This window comes from Protopterus annectens, chromosome 5.part0 (assembly GCF_019279795.1).
Source record: "Protopterus annectens isolate FY-2018-M chromosome 5.part0, PAN1.0, whole genome shotgun sequence".
Classification (NCBI taxonomy): Eukaryota; Metazoa; Chordata; order Ceratodontiformes; family Protopteridae; genus Protopterus; species Protopterus annectens.
The window spans coordinates 1,838,817,761-1,838,834,769 of NC_056735.1; the positions used below are offsets into that span (position 1 = coordinate 1,838,817,761).

General features: G+C 38.2%; 1 protein-coding gene across 1 annotated transcript in view; it reads right to left on the reverse strand.

Annotated features, from left to right (window-relative positions):
• The window catches only part of MRPS31 (mitochondrial ribosomal protein S31), a 621,425-nt gene that overhangs the window by 341,614 nt on the left and 262,802 nt on the right, over positions 1–17,009 (reverse strand). Inside the window, exon 4 of the mRNA XM_044072042.1 lies at positions 1,350–1,493. Within this exon, the coding sequence (XP_043927977.1) occupies positions 1,350–1,493 (144 nt within the window). The remainder of the gene's footprint in view (positions 1–1,349; positions 1,494–17,009) is intronic.

Genomic DNA, 17,009 nt, shown 5'->3' on the forward strand with positions numbered 1-17,009 from the left:
AGGTAAAAGTTTTACCATCTCCCTCAATGAAGTCAGAATCTGCTACATCTTTTACAGTGTCTGATCCAGCAGGGAGATTTGGCAGTTGTAGACAGAAGCTAAAAAGTTGACAGATCTAAGCCCAATGGGGCACAGGAGAAACTCTTCCACATCCTTTCCAAGTCTTTAAACTCCTTATTAGGTGATAAGGGTCATCTGCCTTCTTGGAAGCTTTGAAAATTGTATCAGTATGCTTCCAGGGTACAAACATAGCATCCCAGAGCACAAGCATTATTGTGGGATGATCCAAGACTCTGGCTCATCCTCTCTACTAGACTACTAGACACTCAATGTTTTTTTTTTTTTTTTTTTTGAAGAAAAGGTAAAGTGGTCCACAGGCCAGTCATTATAGAACATCAAGAGTATGGTGATGTCTCAAAGGTCTGGTTCATCGAGGGGAGACATAGTGAACAGAGAACTGGTTATTTATATCAACCTCAGAAATTAGTGTCCCCGAGTCTATAATAAAGGGCATAGAGGTTTATATTACATGGCAACACTCATGACCAACAATTCAAAAAATAGATGTGAGAAAACCAGATGTAGTGGTCCATGAAAAGAAGACAAAAGTAGCACTGATAATTGAAATAGCTTCACCCAGTGACTACAGTATCTTGTGTAGAGAAGGACACAAAGTAAGAAAATACCAGGATTTGCAGGCAGGAATAAGGGCAATGTGGAAGGAAGGATACCCAGACAGTTCCAACAGTAGTAGAAGCAACAGGTCTTATAAAAAATAATTTACAATCGTACTTGGATATGTCACCAATACATGTAATCTGTACAAATTGCAGGAGTCATAACTGGGCACACTGCAGGTGCTGTGAGGAGCACTTCTGTCTAACAGCAAAGATTGAAACAGTACTAATTTCATGAACTTTAATCATAATTTGATTTAGTAATGGAGTCCATTCCCATCATGGTATTAGGAAATCCAAAAGACTAAGAAATTAAAAAGGTGAGGGGAACCTCTCCTATGCTTGGCTATGGATGAGTGGCTGGCACTCAGTTGATGATTATGAGGATGAGCATACAAAGGACAAATGCCAGAGTCAGCTCCACAGCTGAAGGAATGGCCGGGGAGGGTGAGGAAGTGTGACGGATTGCTAGGCCATCCTGATAAAGGTAGAGTTAGCTCCTGCAATTCTGACACCCAACAGAGGCAAAAGGATAGATCACCTTGCGGCAAATAGTTTGCTATGCTAGGCTTTATCACCACATTGATAATACACATACTACACTGTTTAGTTTGCAATGTACTGTAACACAAACACCAGCAGAATACAACTGAATAAATAAAGCTTAAGTACCGTCTTCTGATGCCATTAATTTCACGAACACCTTTTTCAAGATTGTAGCCTCGCCCATCATCATCAAATTGAATCTGGTTGGCTGCCCTTCCCGCAGCTCGGTTCCCAGGGTGCTTTCCAACTTTCATATCTGCAATGATGTTGCTGCAGAACAAGAAAGGAACAATAAATGTGCTAAAACTGTTTGCAGTATTAAAACTGTTTCAGCCTTCTCATTTTTTTAAGTAGCAAACATAAAAGGAACTACATCTGCAATACAGTACATTGAAGAAACTAACAAGAATCCACCAAAAAGACAACATAAATCCTCATGTAAACCACATAGCATTAGAAAGCTCCAATTGATCGCACCACTGGCCCTCTCTTTTCTGGCCAAACAGAGTAACACAATCAGCCGCAGTACCCTTATAACAAGGGGTAGTAGCTGATAACAATGACGGTTAATAGTGTTTATAGTGGACAGTATACAAAAAATGGTAAGAAAAGTAGTATGATAATCACTGTGCATTACACTGAATGTGCAGCAACAGAGCTAGGGATAACTTTATGGGTGATGGAGGGCTGCGATATCAGATGCTTCCCTGTGTTAATAAATGAGTTTTGTTGAATGATATGCTGGGTCAGTAATAAATCACAGGAATCCTTCCCCATAGGAAAGAAAACTGCCAGGGCAAAAAAGTGAAGCATGCATGAGGACTATACAGTTTATATTACTTGCAACAGAAACAAGCATTTCAATTCCAATAAAAATTGCTCCTTGTTAAAAAAATTATTAAGTATTTTTTTCCAAATGACACCTTTGACAGGGACTGTAGACAAATAAAAATTAACTGATGTTAAGGGATATGGTTGCAGTCTACAATTTCTAAAACCGTTAAGAGCTCTTGTCTTTGAGACACATTTTTTTTTCTGTTTTGAGCACACATTCCTAAAAATAAGCCAATTTCAACAAATAAAATAAAATAAAGTTGTGTATCAAAAAGATGCTCAAGTTGCAAGCAAATTAACAACAGACAGAATCCATGTTAAACTAACTTCAATGCAGTTAATTTCTAGAACATTCGTGTGGATTTCTATCTGCTGAAGTTGGTAATATACAAGTGATTCTAACCAGCAATGCTGTTGTCAGCTCATTAATACACGTTTACTTTAGCTTGTATTAAATGTAGTTCTTGAATAAAAAACTACACAAGACAGTAAGTGACACAGCAAATGTTTGTGTTTCTCCTGGAGGTCAGTCTTAGCCAAACACTTTGCAGTGGAATAACGTCTGCACCTGTTATCTGGTAACGAGCAAAATAAGCATGCAAGTTAGGTGAACAAGCACTATACATTCTGTGGAAAGTGGGGATAGCAGTCCCAAATACTTCCATTTTGCAAATAAGATGTGCCTGGTATGGCTTTTCATTGAATTGCATAGAAATATTTACCTAACCTCTAATCAACAACTCCATGTTAGAGGAGATGCCATTTCAGAGCATCCATCTTGGAAATTCTGTTTGAAAATTGCCTAAAAAAAGCTGTGCAAACTAAAATGACTTCCTAACCACTGGGATGGCCAAACGTGAGGGAGTTACCCACCCAAGTATTTCATGCCCTTTTTTTTTTGTTTGCAGTTACTTAATGCTATAAATTGGAGCCAAGGACTCCGCTACTTGTACTCCACACACTGATTAAACAAATCAGACTTCAATGCTCCTTTGGGAAGTCCCTTATTAAGCCTCTGACATATAGACACTCCAAGTTCTAGGATTCAATCCTGAATTCTGGTTACGGTTTGTGTGGAGTTTGCATGATCTTCCATTGGTAGCATAGGATTTCCCCAGGTATTCCAGTTTCTTCCCACCTTCTACAAACACATTGGATGACTAACAATTATAAAGTGTCTACATATACTGCATTTACCCTTGCTCTGGTAACCCACAGCATGGCTAAAAAGGGTCCAGGACACCCAGATGACTTACCCAGTTAATAAATTTATACATTCCAATTAAAAAAAAGACACTAATGGTTCAACAATATAACATTTCTTTAGGAAAGACAACTTTCTGTGACAAAAAGTGCTTAACAGAAGTCATCACAATGGCCACTGTTTAAACTGTTCAGCTACATTTATCCCTTGCACTCTTTTCTTCCAGTAGAAGGAAGACCATCTTCTGCAGGTCATTGTGCCTACTTACTCTATAGCCATGTCTCTCCCTAATTAATCTTGTACGGGGCTGTCCTTCCATCAGCCGCTCGTGTGCACAATACTTTAGTTGTATTTATTACAACATAAATAAAATGCCTTTGCTGGCTAATGGACATGGAGACCGTCCAAACTACAAGTTTACCTTCAAATTGCACATTGAATTTTTATGCACAGATAATGGACCTCATTAGGATTTTACTGTTTGAAAACTAAATAGCAGTTAGTATTGCTGGGTTGGGGGAGGTGCTAAGTATTTTAAAATAAGTGGCACTTCCAAGGAGATTTAATTCAATGACAAATGAACAAGCAAAATTAAAAAGTGTAATGTTTGCTTTCAGACTTGTACAACATTGGCAGTACCATAAATTATGCTTTGCTTGTTTTTAAGTTCATATCCAAGGATAAAACAGAAGCAGGCAGCACTACTGAGGACTGAAACCACATCACAATACAGAGTCATTAACACAGACTACTAGTCTGCAGTGGTGAGAACTGCACAGCTGTCATGTACATGCAATTCTTACCAATAGCTGATGTACTAAAAATGAGCTCAAACTCAATGCCAAAAAAGTGCAACATTGTAGCATTTGGTACGCAGTCCCTACCTCCAACTTATAGCATACATAACACACCACTTCAAAATGAAAAGGTCATGAGACATAGGTACTTGGTTGAACAACTCCCTCACATTTGACCATCACATTGCAGCAGTGATTAGGAAATCCTTTTACCTTGCACAGTTCACAGCAAAAGGCATTTCTTTCAGATCAAATGAAGTCCTCACCTCTTTGTAATATGCACTGATTAGACCCATCAGAATATAATGCCCCCTTTGGGATGCATCTTACAAAGTGTATCAAGCAATACAAAAGACCCCAGAAGTTTGTAACCAAAAAGCTCAAGGGATTAAAAGATCTAAGCTACAAAGAAAGACTGAAGGCGTCACCCCTTTCTCAGCTTCATATAGACTCCTTAGGGACAAGCTGTGCCTTGCTTATAGGATTATGAGGGATCCAGTAGTCCATGAACTCTTATATCTCCATTAATCAAACAGACCAGCTGCTACCAGGGCCAGAGATCTAAATCTACTCCAACAAATAAATAAGACAAGGAGTAGGAATAGATTTCTCACACAGCACCTACTCCTTCTCTGGAACTAATTCCCTCTGCAACTTAAGCACTGTGACACAATGGCTATCTTTAAAGGAGCTGGACGCCTGGATGTGAATTCAACCCTGATATGACTGACCTGGCCCTCCTTGAAGAGAGAGGCAAAGCCCAAGGGTGCATACTAGCAAGGCTTCAGAAATGGCCTTGTGCTTTCAACTGCCTTGCAACTCTAATGAGCCCATGAACCTATGATTATATTTGCCTGATTTCAATTCAGCCAACTTTTTATTTATTCACTTATTTACTTTTTGATATTGGGTAGATCTACACAAGTATTTGTTGAGTTTGGAACAGGTTAGTAACTAACGCTTTAGTATTTCAGTCTAGTCTGAACCATTTATTGTTATACAATACTGTTCACTAGAGTTCCAGTCTGCATACTTTATATACTCATTGAAAACAGCCTGTATTACTATTACTACTATTATTATTGTTATTATTATTATTATTATTATTATTATTATTATTGTTATTATTATTATTATTATTATTATTATTATTATTATTATTATTATTAATTACAACTTTATTTACTTGCTTCAAACAGGCCTGGGTCATCATGGCTGAAAAGAATCTCTTCATTAACCCACCTTCCTGGTCTTCAAATGAAAAGGACCCTGCCTGAATGCATAAAAAGTTCTTCCTTGTGACCATTTCTGTTATTTCTTAACCATCAAGACAAACATATGCAAAACAACAAAACACTGGTCATAGCAATTAAGGATATTAGTATCCATGGGCCAGGACAATTTTCATGAGAAACCAGAAGGAAAAAGGTTCCTTTTTTATAATTTCTCTTGACAGGAATAAATCCCACTAGATTAAAATTCATGGGATTAGTACTGCTTCAGTCTTTGATGTTTGCCAATAGTTGCCTCCTTGTTCAGTTCATCAGGGATCACATGCACTGATAGCATATTAAAGTGTGATTATGTTTTGTATTAGCCCTGTTGCTCTTAGTACTATAGGAACTATCTGGGTATCTCCCTTTCATACTACTCTTGTTCTGATTGTAAATCCTGGTATGTTATGACTGTCTATTTTGGTACTTAAATGATACCTCAAAACACAGCATTACAAGACTTAGGTCAACAATTAAGCAAAAATAATATAAACTTATTGCCACAAAAGTACAGTTATAATCAGGAGGTCAGTTATATTGGAGTAAAACCCACTTCAACAACAATGTACACAGGCGAAAGTACTTCAGTACAGAATGTAAATGAAAATTATTTGACAAATTTGCCTTATATATGTGGTATACTATTATGTATTAATAATGCTGGCAACCGTTATCCAGTACGTATAAAACTGTACAGGCACCCCTCAATCTTTACAACACAGTCCCCAAGGATAGGGATAAGCAGATGAGATCAACAGTTAAAAAAACGTCTAGCAACAAAAGAAAACAAAACCCAGATCTCAAATGCCAAAATCGTATATTCTTTAATATACTGCAAACAACAAAAAATACAACAAAATAGCAAGGAGAGTTTTTGGGACACTTCCCTTTCTCAACGCTTAATTTAAAACATGCAAAATTTCTGGTTTCTTAATATTCATTTCCTTATAATACAACTTCTGTTTGAGACTTTAAAATTTCTTGTAAGCAAACTCTGGTTTCTCACCTACAAATTTAGTCAGTTCTGGCAAAATATTTATCAATTTGTCTGTAAAAGGCATGTTACACTTTCTTGTTGAGGAAGTTGAGACCTGCTCTCTTTCAAAACAGAATATGCCAGGCTGTTAGATGAAGAGAGTGAAGCTTGACATTGAGCAGGCGTCCGTCCTTCTGAGACAACAGATGTGGAATCAAGGGTAAAGGCCATGGAGGCTTCTTTACCAGACTCCTCAGTAATGGGTACCAGTGCTGCCGAGGCCAATCTGGAGCTATTAAAATCATCCTTGGCTTGTCTTGTCTGACCTTTAGAAGCACCTTTGGAAGAAGAGGCAGAGGTGGAAACGCATACACATGAAGACTTTTCCAACTGAAAGAAAGAGCATCCACTTTCCAAGCTGTGTGATGAAACCTCTTTGTGCAAAACTTTGGCAGCTGGTGGTTTAGTGGAGAAGCGATCAGATCTATGTCTGGAGTTCCCAGGACACTGTCAACTTTTGAAATACATGAAGATCCAGTTTCCACTGTGGGGATCCATGATTTGTCTGCTTAACACATCTGCTAAGGAGTTCTGTGCTCCCGGCAGAAACCTTGCCCTGAAGAGTTAGTTGCAAGCTTAGCGCAGTCTCCCATAAAATCATTGCTTGCCTGCACAATGGGTAAGAATGTGTTCCCCTTGTTTGTTGATGTACCACATGACAGTTGTGTTGTCTGTTAGAATCAACACCTGCCCTGGAAGAAGTAACTCCTTGAAAGCCATTAATGCAAACTGGACTGCTAACATCTCCTTCATGTTGATATGTAGATGCTGTAGTCTGGCAGGCCACTTGTCTTGTATCCACTTTCCATTTAGATGAGCTCCCCAAGCAATGTCTGAGGCATCTGTCGTTAGAATTTGACTCGCCTCTGGCCGGGTCACAGAGAGTCCCTTGTTTAGGTGACATTCCTGAGCCCACCACAAAAATTCCTTTTGAATGCAAGGTATTATTTGAATGACAGTGTCCAAATCCTGGCAGTGCTGTGTCCACACATTTTTGAGATACCATTGTAGCTTCCTCATATGCAGTTTGGCATTGGGAAGCACCAGAATACAAGATGCCATGAACCCTAAGGCTTGAAGGACTGTCCTTGCAGTCAGCCCGGACTGAAGAGATAGTTGATGGAAGTAACTGGAAAGATTCTTTTGTTTGTCCGGGGTTAAAAGGCCATCTGGGCTGCTGTATTCAGTCTCACACCCAGAAAGCACATGTCTTGAGAGGGTACTAGACTGGACTTTATTTCGTTCACAGAATACCCTAGGCATCTTAGCACTGCTATGACATATTCCAAATGCTGTAGAAGGTCTTTCTTTTCTTGAGCCAGAATCAGGCAATCGTCAAGTAAGGATAGATTTGAATTCCTTTTTAGCCTGAAGTAAGCTATCACTGGAGCCAGAACCTTTGTGAATACTCTGGGCAGTAGATGAGCCAAAGGGCAATGCAGAGAACTGATAATGAGAATTTCCAGCTCAGCAGATACTTTCTGCAACTTAGTCTTATAGGCACATGAGGGTAAGCTTCCTTGAGATCTAAAGTTACCATCCAGTGATCCTTGCCCAGCAGAGGTAAAAGCTGTTGTAACGTCAACATTTTGAACTTGGGAATGTCCAGATAAGTGTTGAGGATAGATAAATCCAAAATTGGTCTCCACGTGTTCCCCTTCTTGGTACTAGGAACAGGCGAGAATAAAATCCTAGGCCCCTTTCTGGCACAGGAACCGGCTGAATGGCCCCTATTTGGAGTAACTGAGAAATTTGCTTGTGAGCCTCTTGTCTTTGTAGAGGAGGAATGTCTGGCATGCCTTTGAAAGGAGGCAAGGTATGGAAATAAAACCTGTAACCGTGGTGAATGATATCCAGAACCCATTTGTCTTGGGTAATTAAATCCCAATTTTCTTTGAAAAGAGACAGTCTTCCTCCTAGAGGTGCCGCCGGAGGTGAAGGTACTGGCAGCTGCAAAGGCAGGTCATTGGGTCTGCTTACGAAAGGACTGACCTCTGCCCTCACCAGAAGTCTGAGCAGGTGAACTCCTGCCCTGGGCCTAAAAGCACCTTGAGCTCTGGCCCTACCACGTCTAGACCTACCCCTAGACTGGGAATCATAAGCAGGATAAGTCCATCCCTTAGCAGGCCAATTTCTACTAAACTTTGGAGGCTGCACCTGCAAAAAATCCTTAACAGTTTGCATAGACTTAGCCTTGTCCTCCATCTTCTTTAAAACTGCTTCCACAGGCGAACCAAACAACACATCAGACTGTAAAGGAGCATCCAAAATCCTTGTCTTAACATGCTCAGCTAAGTTCTGATCTCTCAACCAGGCGTGCCTACGAAGAACAGAACCAGTGGCAGCCACCCTGGAGGAGGCCTGCACAGCATCAAAACCACATTGCAAGGAATGTTTACCCACTTGTTCAGACACATGAACTAAATCCTGCAACTCTTTACACTCAATACCTTCTGCCAGAGCATCCACCTTAGATTTCAACTGTGAAAGAAGGTAATTCTGATATTTTAACATGTGAAACTGACAATTCAACGCCCTCATGGCTAAAGTGGAAGAAGTATACACTTTCTTTCCCCATCTATCCAAAGCCCTTGCCTCTTTATCAGGAGGGACAGGATTTTTAACAACTGAGGCCTTCACACCTTTAGGCCCCTGAGAGATAGTTTCCGGGTCTGCCCTAGGACTCTTAAAAAGATACTTATGAGCTTCAGGCACCCTATAATACCTATCGGTTTAACTGGGGCAGGAGGCAAAGAATCAGGATTCAGGGAAGCCCCTCCCAAAACATCTTCCACTACATTCAAAACAGGAGGTATAGCTAAAGGCCTGTGCTGGGGTAAAAACAAGAATTCCCTAAGCCTTTTCCTGGAATCAGAGAAATCTTGACCTTCCCATTTAAAATGCTCCCTCATGGAATGCAGAGTGTCTGAAAATGAAAAATCCTCAGGAGGGAAGCTGAAGGAGTAGAATCATCCACATCAGAATCAGAATAAGGAGGGTACTCCTGCAAGTCTTCATCCGAAAACTCAGAAGCCTCGAGCATTGCTCAAAACTCTCAAACTCAGACTCCACCCTAGGCCTCTTATCAGGAGGGGGCATAGAACCCCTTATCATAGTAATCAAATCCTCTGCCATTTTAAGCATATGTTTCTTAGGCAAAGACCCTGAAGTACTAGGAGAAACCCCACTGAAGCAAAACTCGGCCTGCCCCTCAAAGAAGCCTTGGAAACAGAAGGGAGGCTCTGACCACCTTAGGAAGAGAGGGAAGAACAGCCACCTGAGAAGCCCCCTCAGCCTGGCCTACTTCCTGAGAGGATACATCCTGTAACAGTAAAGTCTCTCCCTGAGACTCCAAAGAAACACCTGGCAAAACCTCCGGCTCCACTGAGCCCTCTAAAGAACCGGCGTCTGGGGCTGTCGGTTCCTCCACTCTAGGTTTTGCTGTTTTGTCCTTGCGTTTTTAGCGAAGCCGGCGTCGGAGCATCCGGCGGCATTTTATAATTACAACGCTTCCCAAACACTAACCTGGCACAGTCTAACCTTCTCTTAATAGTGCGTTTGTTAAATCTAGCACAAGAGCGGCATCCAACAACGTCGTGCTCAGGCCCTAAACAAGGTATACACAAAGTATGGTAATCCCTATGAGGTATGTGTTTCCCACAAGAAATACAGTTATTCACTTTTCTGACATCCGGTTAAATACTGAGGCAAGAAAAAACAAAATATTCCCTAGCGGTACTTAGCCAACTTTGATTCGGTCTGAAACTCTGGCTTCAGAAACTTTCAGAACGCCAACCTGCACTGCAAAATTGCTTCTGCATCGGACCATGCGGCAAAAGACTGAGGATATGGCGTGCGTCCTGCGCATTAGTACCCTGGCGCACTGGCGTCAGTCTAATGCCCCCTGACCGGCGTGAGCCATATACTTTGGTATTCGGGCCGACTGGACAGCGGACTACCCAATAGTTAGGACTGCAGCAATGTGGAATGAAGAACATCTGCACAGCTGTCATGTACATGCAATTCTTACCAATAGCTGATGTACTAAAAATGAGCTCAAACTCAATGCCAAAAAAGTGCAACATTTGGTACGCAGTCCCTACCTCCAACTTATAGCATACATAACACACCACTTCAAAATGAAAAGGTCATGAGACATAGGTACTTGGTTGAACAACTCCCTCACATTTGACCATCACATTGCAGCAGTGATTAGGAAATCCTTTTACCTTGCACAGTTCACAGCAAAAGGAATTTCTTTCAGATCAAATGAAGTCCTCACCTCCTTGTAATCTGCACTGATTAGACCCATCAGAATATAATGCCCCCTTTGGGATGCATCTTACAAAGCGTATCAAGCAATACAAAAGACCCCAGAAGTTTGTAACCAAAAAGCTCAAGGGATTAAAAGATCTAAGCTACAAAGAAAGACTGAAGGCGTCACCCCTTTCTCAGCTTCATATAGACTCCTTAGGGACAAGCTGTGCCTTGCTTATAGGATTATGAGGGATCCAGTAGTCCATGAACTCTTATATCTCCATTAATCAAACAGACCGGCTGCTACCAGGGCCAGAGATCTAAATCTACTCCAACAAATAAGTAAGACAAGGAGTAGGAATAGATTTCTCACACAGCACCTACTCCTTCTCTGGAACTAATTCCCTCTGCAACTTAAGCACTGTGACACAATGGCTATCTTTAAAGGAGCTGGACGCCTGGATGTGAATTCAACCCTGATATGACTGACCTGGCCCTCCTTGAAGAGAGAGGCAAAGCCCAAGGGTGCATACTAGCAAGGCTTCAGAAATGGCCTTGTGCTTTCAACTGCCTTGCAACTCTAATGAGCCCATGAACCTATGATTATATTTGCCTGATTTCAATTCAGCCAACTTTTTATTTATTCACTTATTTACTTTTTGATATTGGTTAGATCTACACAAGTATTTGTTGAGTTTGGAACAGGTTAGTAACTAACGCTTTAGTATTTCAGTCTAGTCTGAACCATTTATCGTTATACAATACTGTTCACTAGAGTTTCAGTCTGCATACTTTATATACTCATTGAAAACAGCCTGTATTACTATTACTACTACTATTATTATTATTATTATTATTATTATTATTATTATTATTATTATTATTATTATTATTATTATTAATTACAACTTTATTTACTTGCTTCAAAAAGGCCTGGGTCATCATGGCTGAAAAGAATCTCTTCATTAACCCACCTTCCTGGTCTTCAAATGAAAAGTACCCTGCCTGAATGCATAAAAAGTTCTTCCTTGTGACCATTTCTGTTATTACTTAACCATCAAGACAAACATATGCAAAACAACAAAACACTGGTCATAGCAATTAAGGATATTAGTATCCATGGGCCAGGACAATTTTCATGAGAAACCAGAAGGAAAAAGGTTCCTTTTTTATAATTTCTCTTGACAGGAATAAATCCCACTAGATTAAAATTCATGGGATTAGTACTGCTTCAGTCTTTGATGTTTGCCAATAGTTGCCTCCTTGTTCAGTTCATCAGGGATCACATGCACTGATAGCATATTAAAGTGTGATTATGTTTTGTATTAGCCCTGTTGCTCTTAGTACTATTGGAACTATCTGGGTATCTCCCTTTCATACTACTCTTGTTCTGATTGTAAATCCTGGTATGTTATGACTGTCTATTTTGGTACTTAAATGATACCTCAAAACACAGCATTACAAGACTTAGGTCAACAATTATGCAAAAATAATATAAACTTATTGCCACAAAAGTACAGTTATAATCAGGAGGTCATCTATATTGGAGTAAAACCCACTTCAACAACAATGTACACAGGCAAAAGCACTTCAGTACAGAATGTAAATGAAAATTATTTGACAAATTTGCCTTATATATGTGGTATACTATTATGTATTAATAATGCTGGCAACCGTTATCCAGTATGTATAAAACTGTACAGGCACCCTTCAATCTTTACAACACAGTCCCCAAGGATAGGGATAAGCAGATGAGATCAACAGTTAAAAAAACGTCTAGCAACAAAAGAAAACAAAACCCAGATCTCAAATGCCAAAATCGTATATTCTTTACTATACTGCAAATAACAAAAAATACAACAAAATAGCAAGGAGAGTTTTTGGGACACTTCCCTTTCTCAACGCTTAATTTAAAACATGCAAAATTTCTGGTTTCTTAATATTCATTTCCTTATAATACAACTTCTGTTTGAGACTTTAAAATTTCTTGTCAGCAAACTCTGGTTTCTCACCTACAAATTTAGTCAGTTCTGGCAAAATATTTATCAATTTGTCTGTAAAAGGCATGTTACAGCCGAAGTGCTAGAGAATTTTTTTATTTTAATAAAGTGCTTGTTTTTTCATCGCTGACCTTCCCATTTTTGTGGTTCATACAATACTGATAACTCCATTAGTTTTAGTGTTATAATGGGTAACATATCTTAAGTTATTAACTTCTTTTCTCCTACTAGGAGATCCCCTCTGATAACAACATGTAAAATAAGGCTTAGCTCGCCCATGTCTTTCTTTAATGACATTTTCCGATATTTCCTTCAAAAGACCATCATCAAACTGTCTAGCTTGAAATTCTTGTTTCATTTCAGATACCTATTGGTTACATATTTCAGAATCTGTTGTCAATCTGCTAACCCTTAAGAAATGACTCTTCTACAGGAGATTATGAGTACACCAATACATCCAGAATACTGTGGAGCTAATCAAGATGGTATGTTTTTACGACAGGTTTTATCTTTACAAAAGGAAGGTACAAACATTTAAATGTTTACAGTGGCAGCGGTTACATTTTCAAGTGTATTTGGAGCAAGCAGTTGTACCTCTGGGTTTAAGGATTTCAAATAGGTCAGCGTACGACTATATATATATATATATATATATATATATATATATATATATATATATATATACACACACACACACACACACACACACACACACACACACACACACAACTTTTTTAAAGAAATGGCAAGAGCTGAATTTGAAATTGAGAGCTGATTATATGGTACTGATGAATGACTTCTTTATAGAAACTGAAAAAGATTTACAAAATGAGATAGTTACTCTAAGAATGTTATCATGGAGAATGTTATTTTAACTATGGCGTGCTTTAAGGATAAATCTTTGTTACATAATGATATGCTCGAGTGTGTGTATGTTAATAAACAACGTCTTGAGGAAACTAAAAAACATAAACTTATTAGAGACTTGAATGATTTTAAGAATAGAAATATTTTTTCATGGTCAAAGGGAAGTATAAGAGACAATAGAATAAAGGCCAGTAGGTCTATGTATGATTTGGATGACATTAGTTTGTCCTACTTGCCTGCCCTGAAGTTAAATTGTGCAAGTTCCTCAGTTCGAGTTGGGGCAATTAACACAGCAACCTGCTTAAATCAGGAAGAGGGTTTTCAGTGTGTATAAACTGTTGTAAAGTTGAATTTACCAGAAAGGATAGAGACAAAGAGACGAGATCCATCTTGAGGAAGAGGCAAAAGAAGAGGAATTTTAAACTTTTAAACTAAGAGACCAAAGGACAAAATACAACTGTCCGCAGAGATGCAGTCACTCTACAATGGAGAGGTGAATGATACTTCTGTACTTGTGAATTCGTCTAGCGTTAGTTTAACTGAAGCAGATAACTCACTCCTGAAAACAGGTTTACAGTTTATACCATCCACCAGTGATTCAGCTGTTGATGCCCTGACAGACTTGAGACTGTTTACTAGAAATTTGAACATGAAATTGATTTTTTAGGATGCCAGTAATGAAATTCAAAAATGTAAGCACTTTTGTTCTTGTTAATGCCCATTATAACAGCCTTTTAGAATATTTGTGAACAAATATAGGAATTGCATGAACATCCTAATGTTACTAAAATATATACTTTATCAAAAGATGAGCATGATCCTCTGGTTGCTTTACAAAGGAATTCTGACATTGTGTTGTGCTTATGAACTTAAAATATTATATTGCATCCATAAATGAATTGCTTAATGATGAAATTGTTATTAGAATAATTGATAGGAATAGTATGAATAATAATGTATACAGAGTCACTAGTTTTCTTTATGATCTACAGCTTTAGAATATTTCTCATGAATTGTATAATTTTATATATGTTGCACATCCTATTATACCTATGTTGTATGGATTCCCAAAGATCCATAAAGATATGCTGCAACCCCTTATGAGACCTAGAGTCTCAGGTAAAGGATGGGTTACTGAGCCAATATTATATTTGGAATTAATGTTGAAATCTTTTTTGAAGAATGCTCACAGCTATGTATGTGATGCTAATGATTTCTTAGAGATGCTTCATCAGTGGTATGATAGTAACAATGATACTGCTTGCATTTTTGTAACTTTGGATGTGAATTTTCCATTTACAGTGATACCTAATCATTATAGTGCTCAAACAGTTAGGGAGTATGTGTGTATCCATACTACCCTTACATGTAGAAAAATTGAGACCATTTGTCTTTTATTAGATATAGTGCTAACCAGCAATGTTTTTATAATCAGGTCTCAGGTGTAGTGATGGGGAAGCCAGTAGCAAAACCATATGCCAACATAGAACTTGATCAATGGAAAAATGTGTATGTATTTAACCCATCTGGACTGTATACAAAGAATATGATGTTTTAAAAATGGTTTGTTGATGATGTTCTTTTCATATGGAGGTGGGATGAATCAAGTTTGATTGAATATGTTTTTTTAGATACTACAACTGATTGTTTTTAATTTAAATTGAAATATTCTAGAGTAGAGATAAGTTTTCTAGATACAGTAATGAGGAAACAAAGAGAACAAATATCGACCAGTATCTACATAAAGGGAGTACAAGCCGACAGATTTTTCCATAGGCACAGAATGCACCCTAAACATGTTTTTAAAGGCATTGTTAAAAGTCAGTTCATAAGGGTTAGCAGATTGACAACAGATTCTGAAATATGTAACCAACAGGTAGCTGAAATGAAACAATTTCAAGCTATACAATATGATGATGGTATTTTGAAGGAACTGTCATAACATGTCGTTAAACATAGACATGGGCACGCTAAGCCTTACTTTACACGTTGTCAGAGGGGATCTCCTAGTAGGAGAAAAGAAATTAATAACTTAAGATACATTACCCATTATAACACTAAAACTAATGGAGTTATCAATATCAATAAGAATAATTGGGGTATTTTAAATGTTTTGCCAGAATTGGCTAAATTTGCAGGTAGTACACCACAATTTGCCTACAAGAAATGCCAAAGTCTCAAAAAGAAGTTGTGTTATAAGGAAACGAATATTACGAAACCAGGAATTGTTAGTAAAAAAGAGGGGACTTTTCCATGTTACAATTGTTCTTTTTGTAAATACATATTGAGTGGTACTACTTTTATACACCCTACTAGTCAAAGAATATATGAGTTTACGTGCTTTACAACATGTAATACTGAAAATATAGTTTATCATGCTGCCTGCACTGTGTGTACAAGTATCTATATAGGTAAATGTACTAGGAAATAGAAAGGTAAAATTTTAGAACATCTATCTGATATAAGCAGGAGTGTTTTTACAAACTCCCTTGATGAACATGTTAAAGATAATGATGTAAGGCACATGTCTAAATTACGGTTATACACAAAATGTTGCCCAAAATAAGAGGGGGAGAAATTATTAATGTTACGGAGGTTGCTGTGTATAAGTGGATTTTAAGATTACAGGCTGATAAAGAACCAGGTTTAAATGCTTCTGCCATCCTAAAACCAGTATTAAAATGAAGACTTGAGACTAAGTAGATACAGATTAGAATCTTAATAGATTTGGCTGCTATATGTGTGTGCATATATACAGTTTTAAGTATTTATTTACACAGCATTGATTTTTTATTGTAAAATGTTTTAGATTTAGTATACTGCTACAACCCTTTAATTTTGAGAAGGAACAACTTTTATTATTATTGTAAGTCATATGACTAGTATAAAAAGATGAATTTTGTATTAAGTACTGAGGGAAGAGATGTGTCCCGAAAACTTTGCCTGCTATTTACTGTATGTTCGTTGTTTACGATATATTAAAGAATATATGATTTTGGCATTTAAGATCTGTTTTTTGTTTTGTTTTGTTTAGTTTACTCCTCAATCTTTCACATTACTGACTATTCCTAAAGAAAGAACTCTCCCCATCGCCTAACCATGTAGCTTTTTTCTGGCCTGAAGATGACCCATTCATTCTGCCATCCTACATCACCTGGGGGGGTGTAAAGAGACATAATCAGTAATCGTATCTTACAGGTACTGATAGGTTAATGTCAGATGTTAGACGGCTCTTGTGCACAGTTATAGCTAGAGTAGATTATGAATGGAGCAAATTCTGGTGGCTGGGTGTGACTTTAGGAGTAGAACACAGCCAGGGAATAGTTTGGAGGTCCCTTTCCAAATGTTGTTATAATACCTATTAAGTTAGAGTTATTCCTCTATTCAAGACCCAACAGCAGCAACTGCTTTAACCAAATGCAGACAGACACTGTAAGATCAGTGCTTCTCAACTGCATTGTAGTACCTATTACAGTTCTCAGTAATACAACTAAAAAAAAAGTGACTACACTACAAA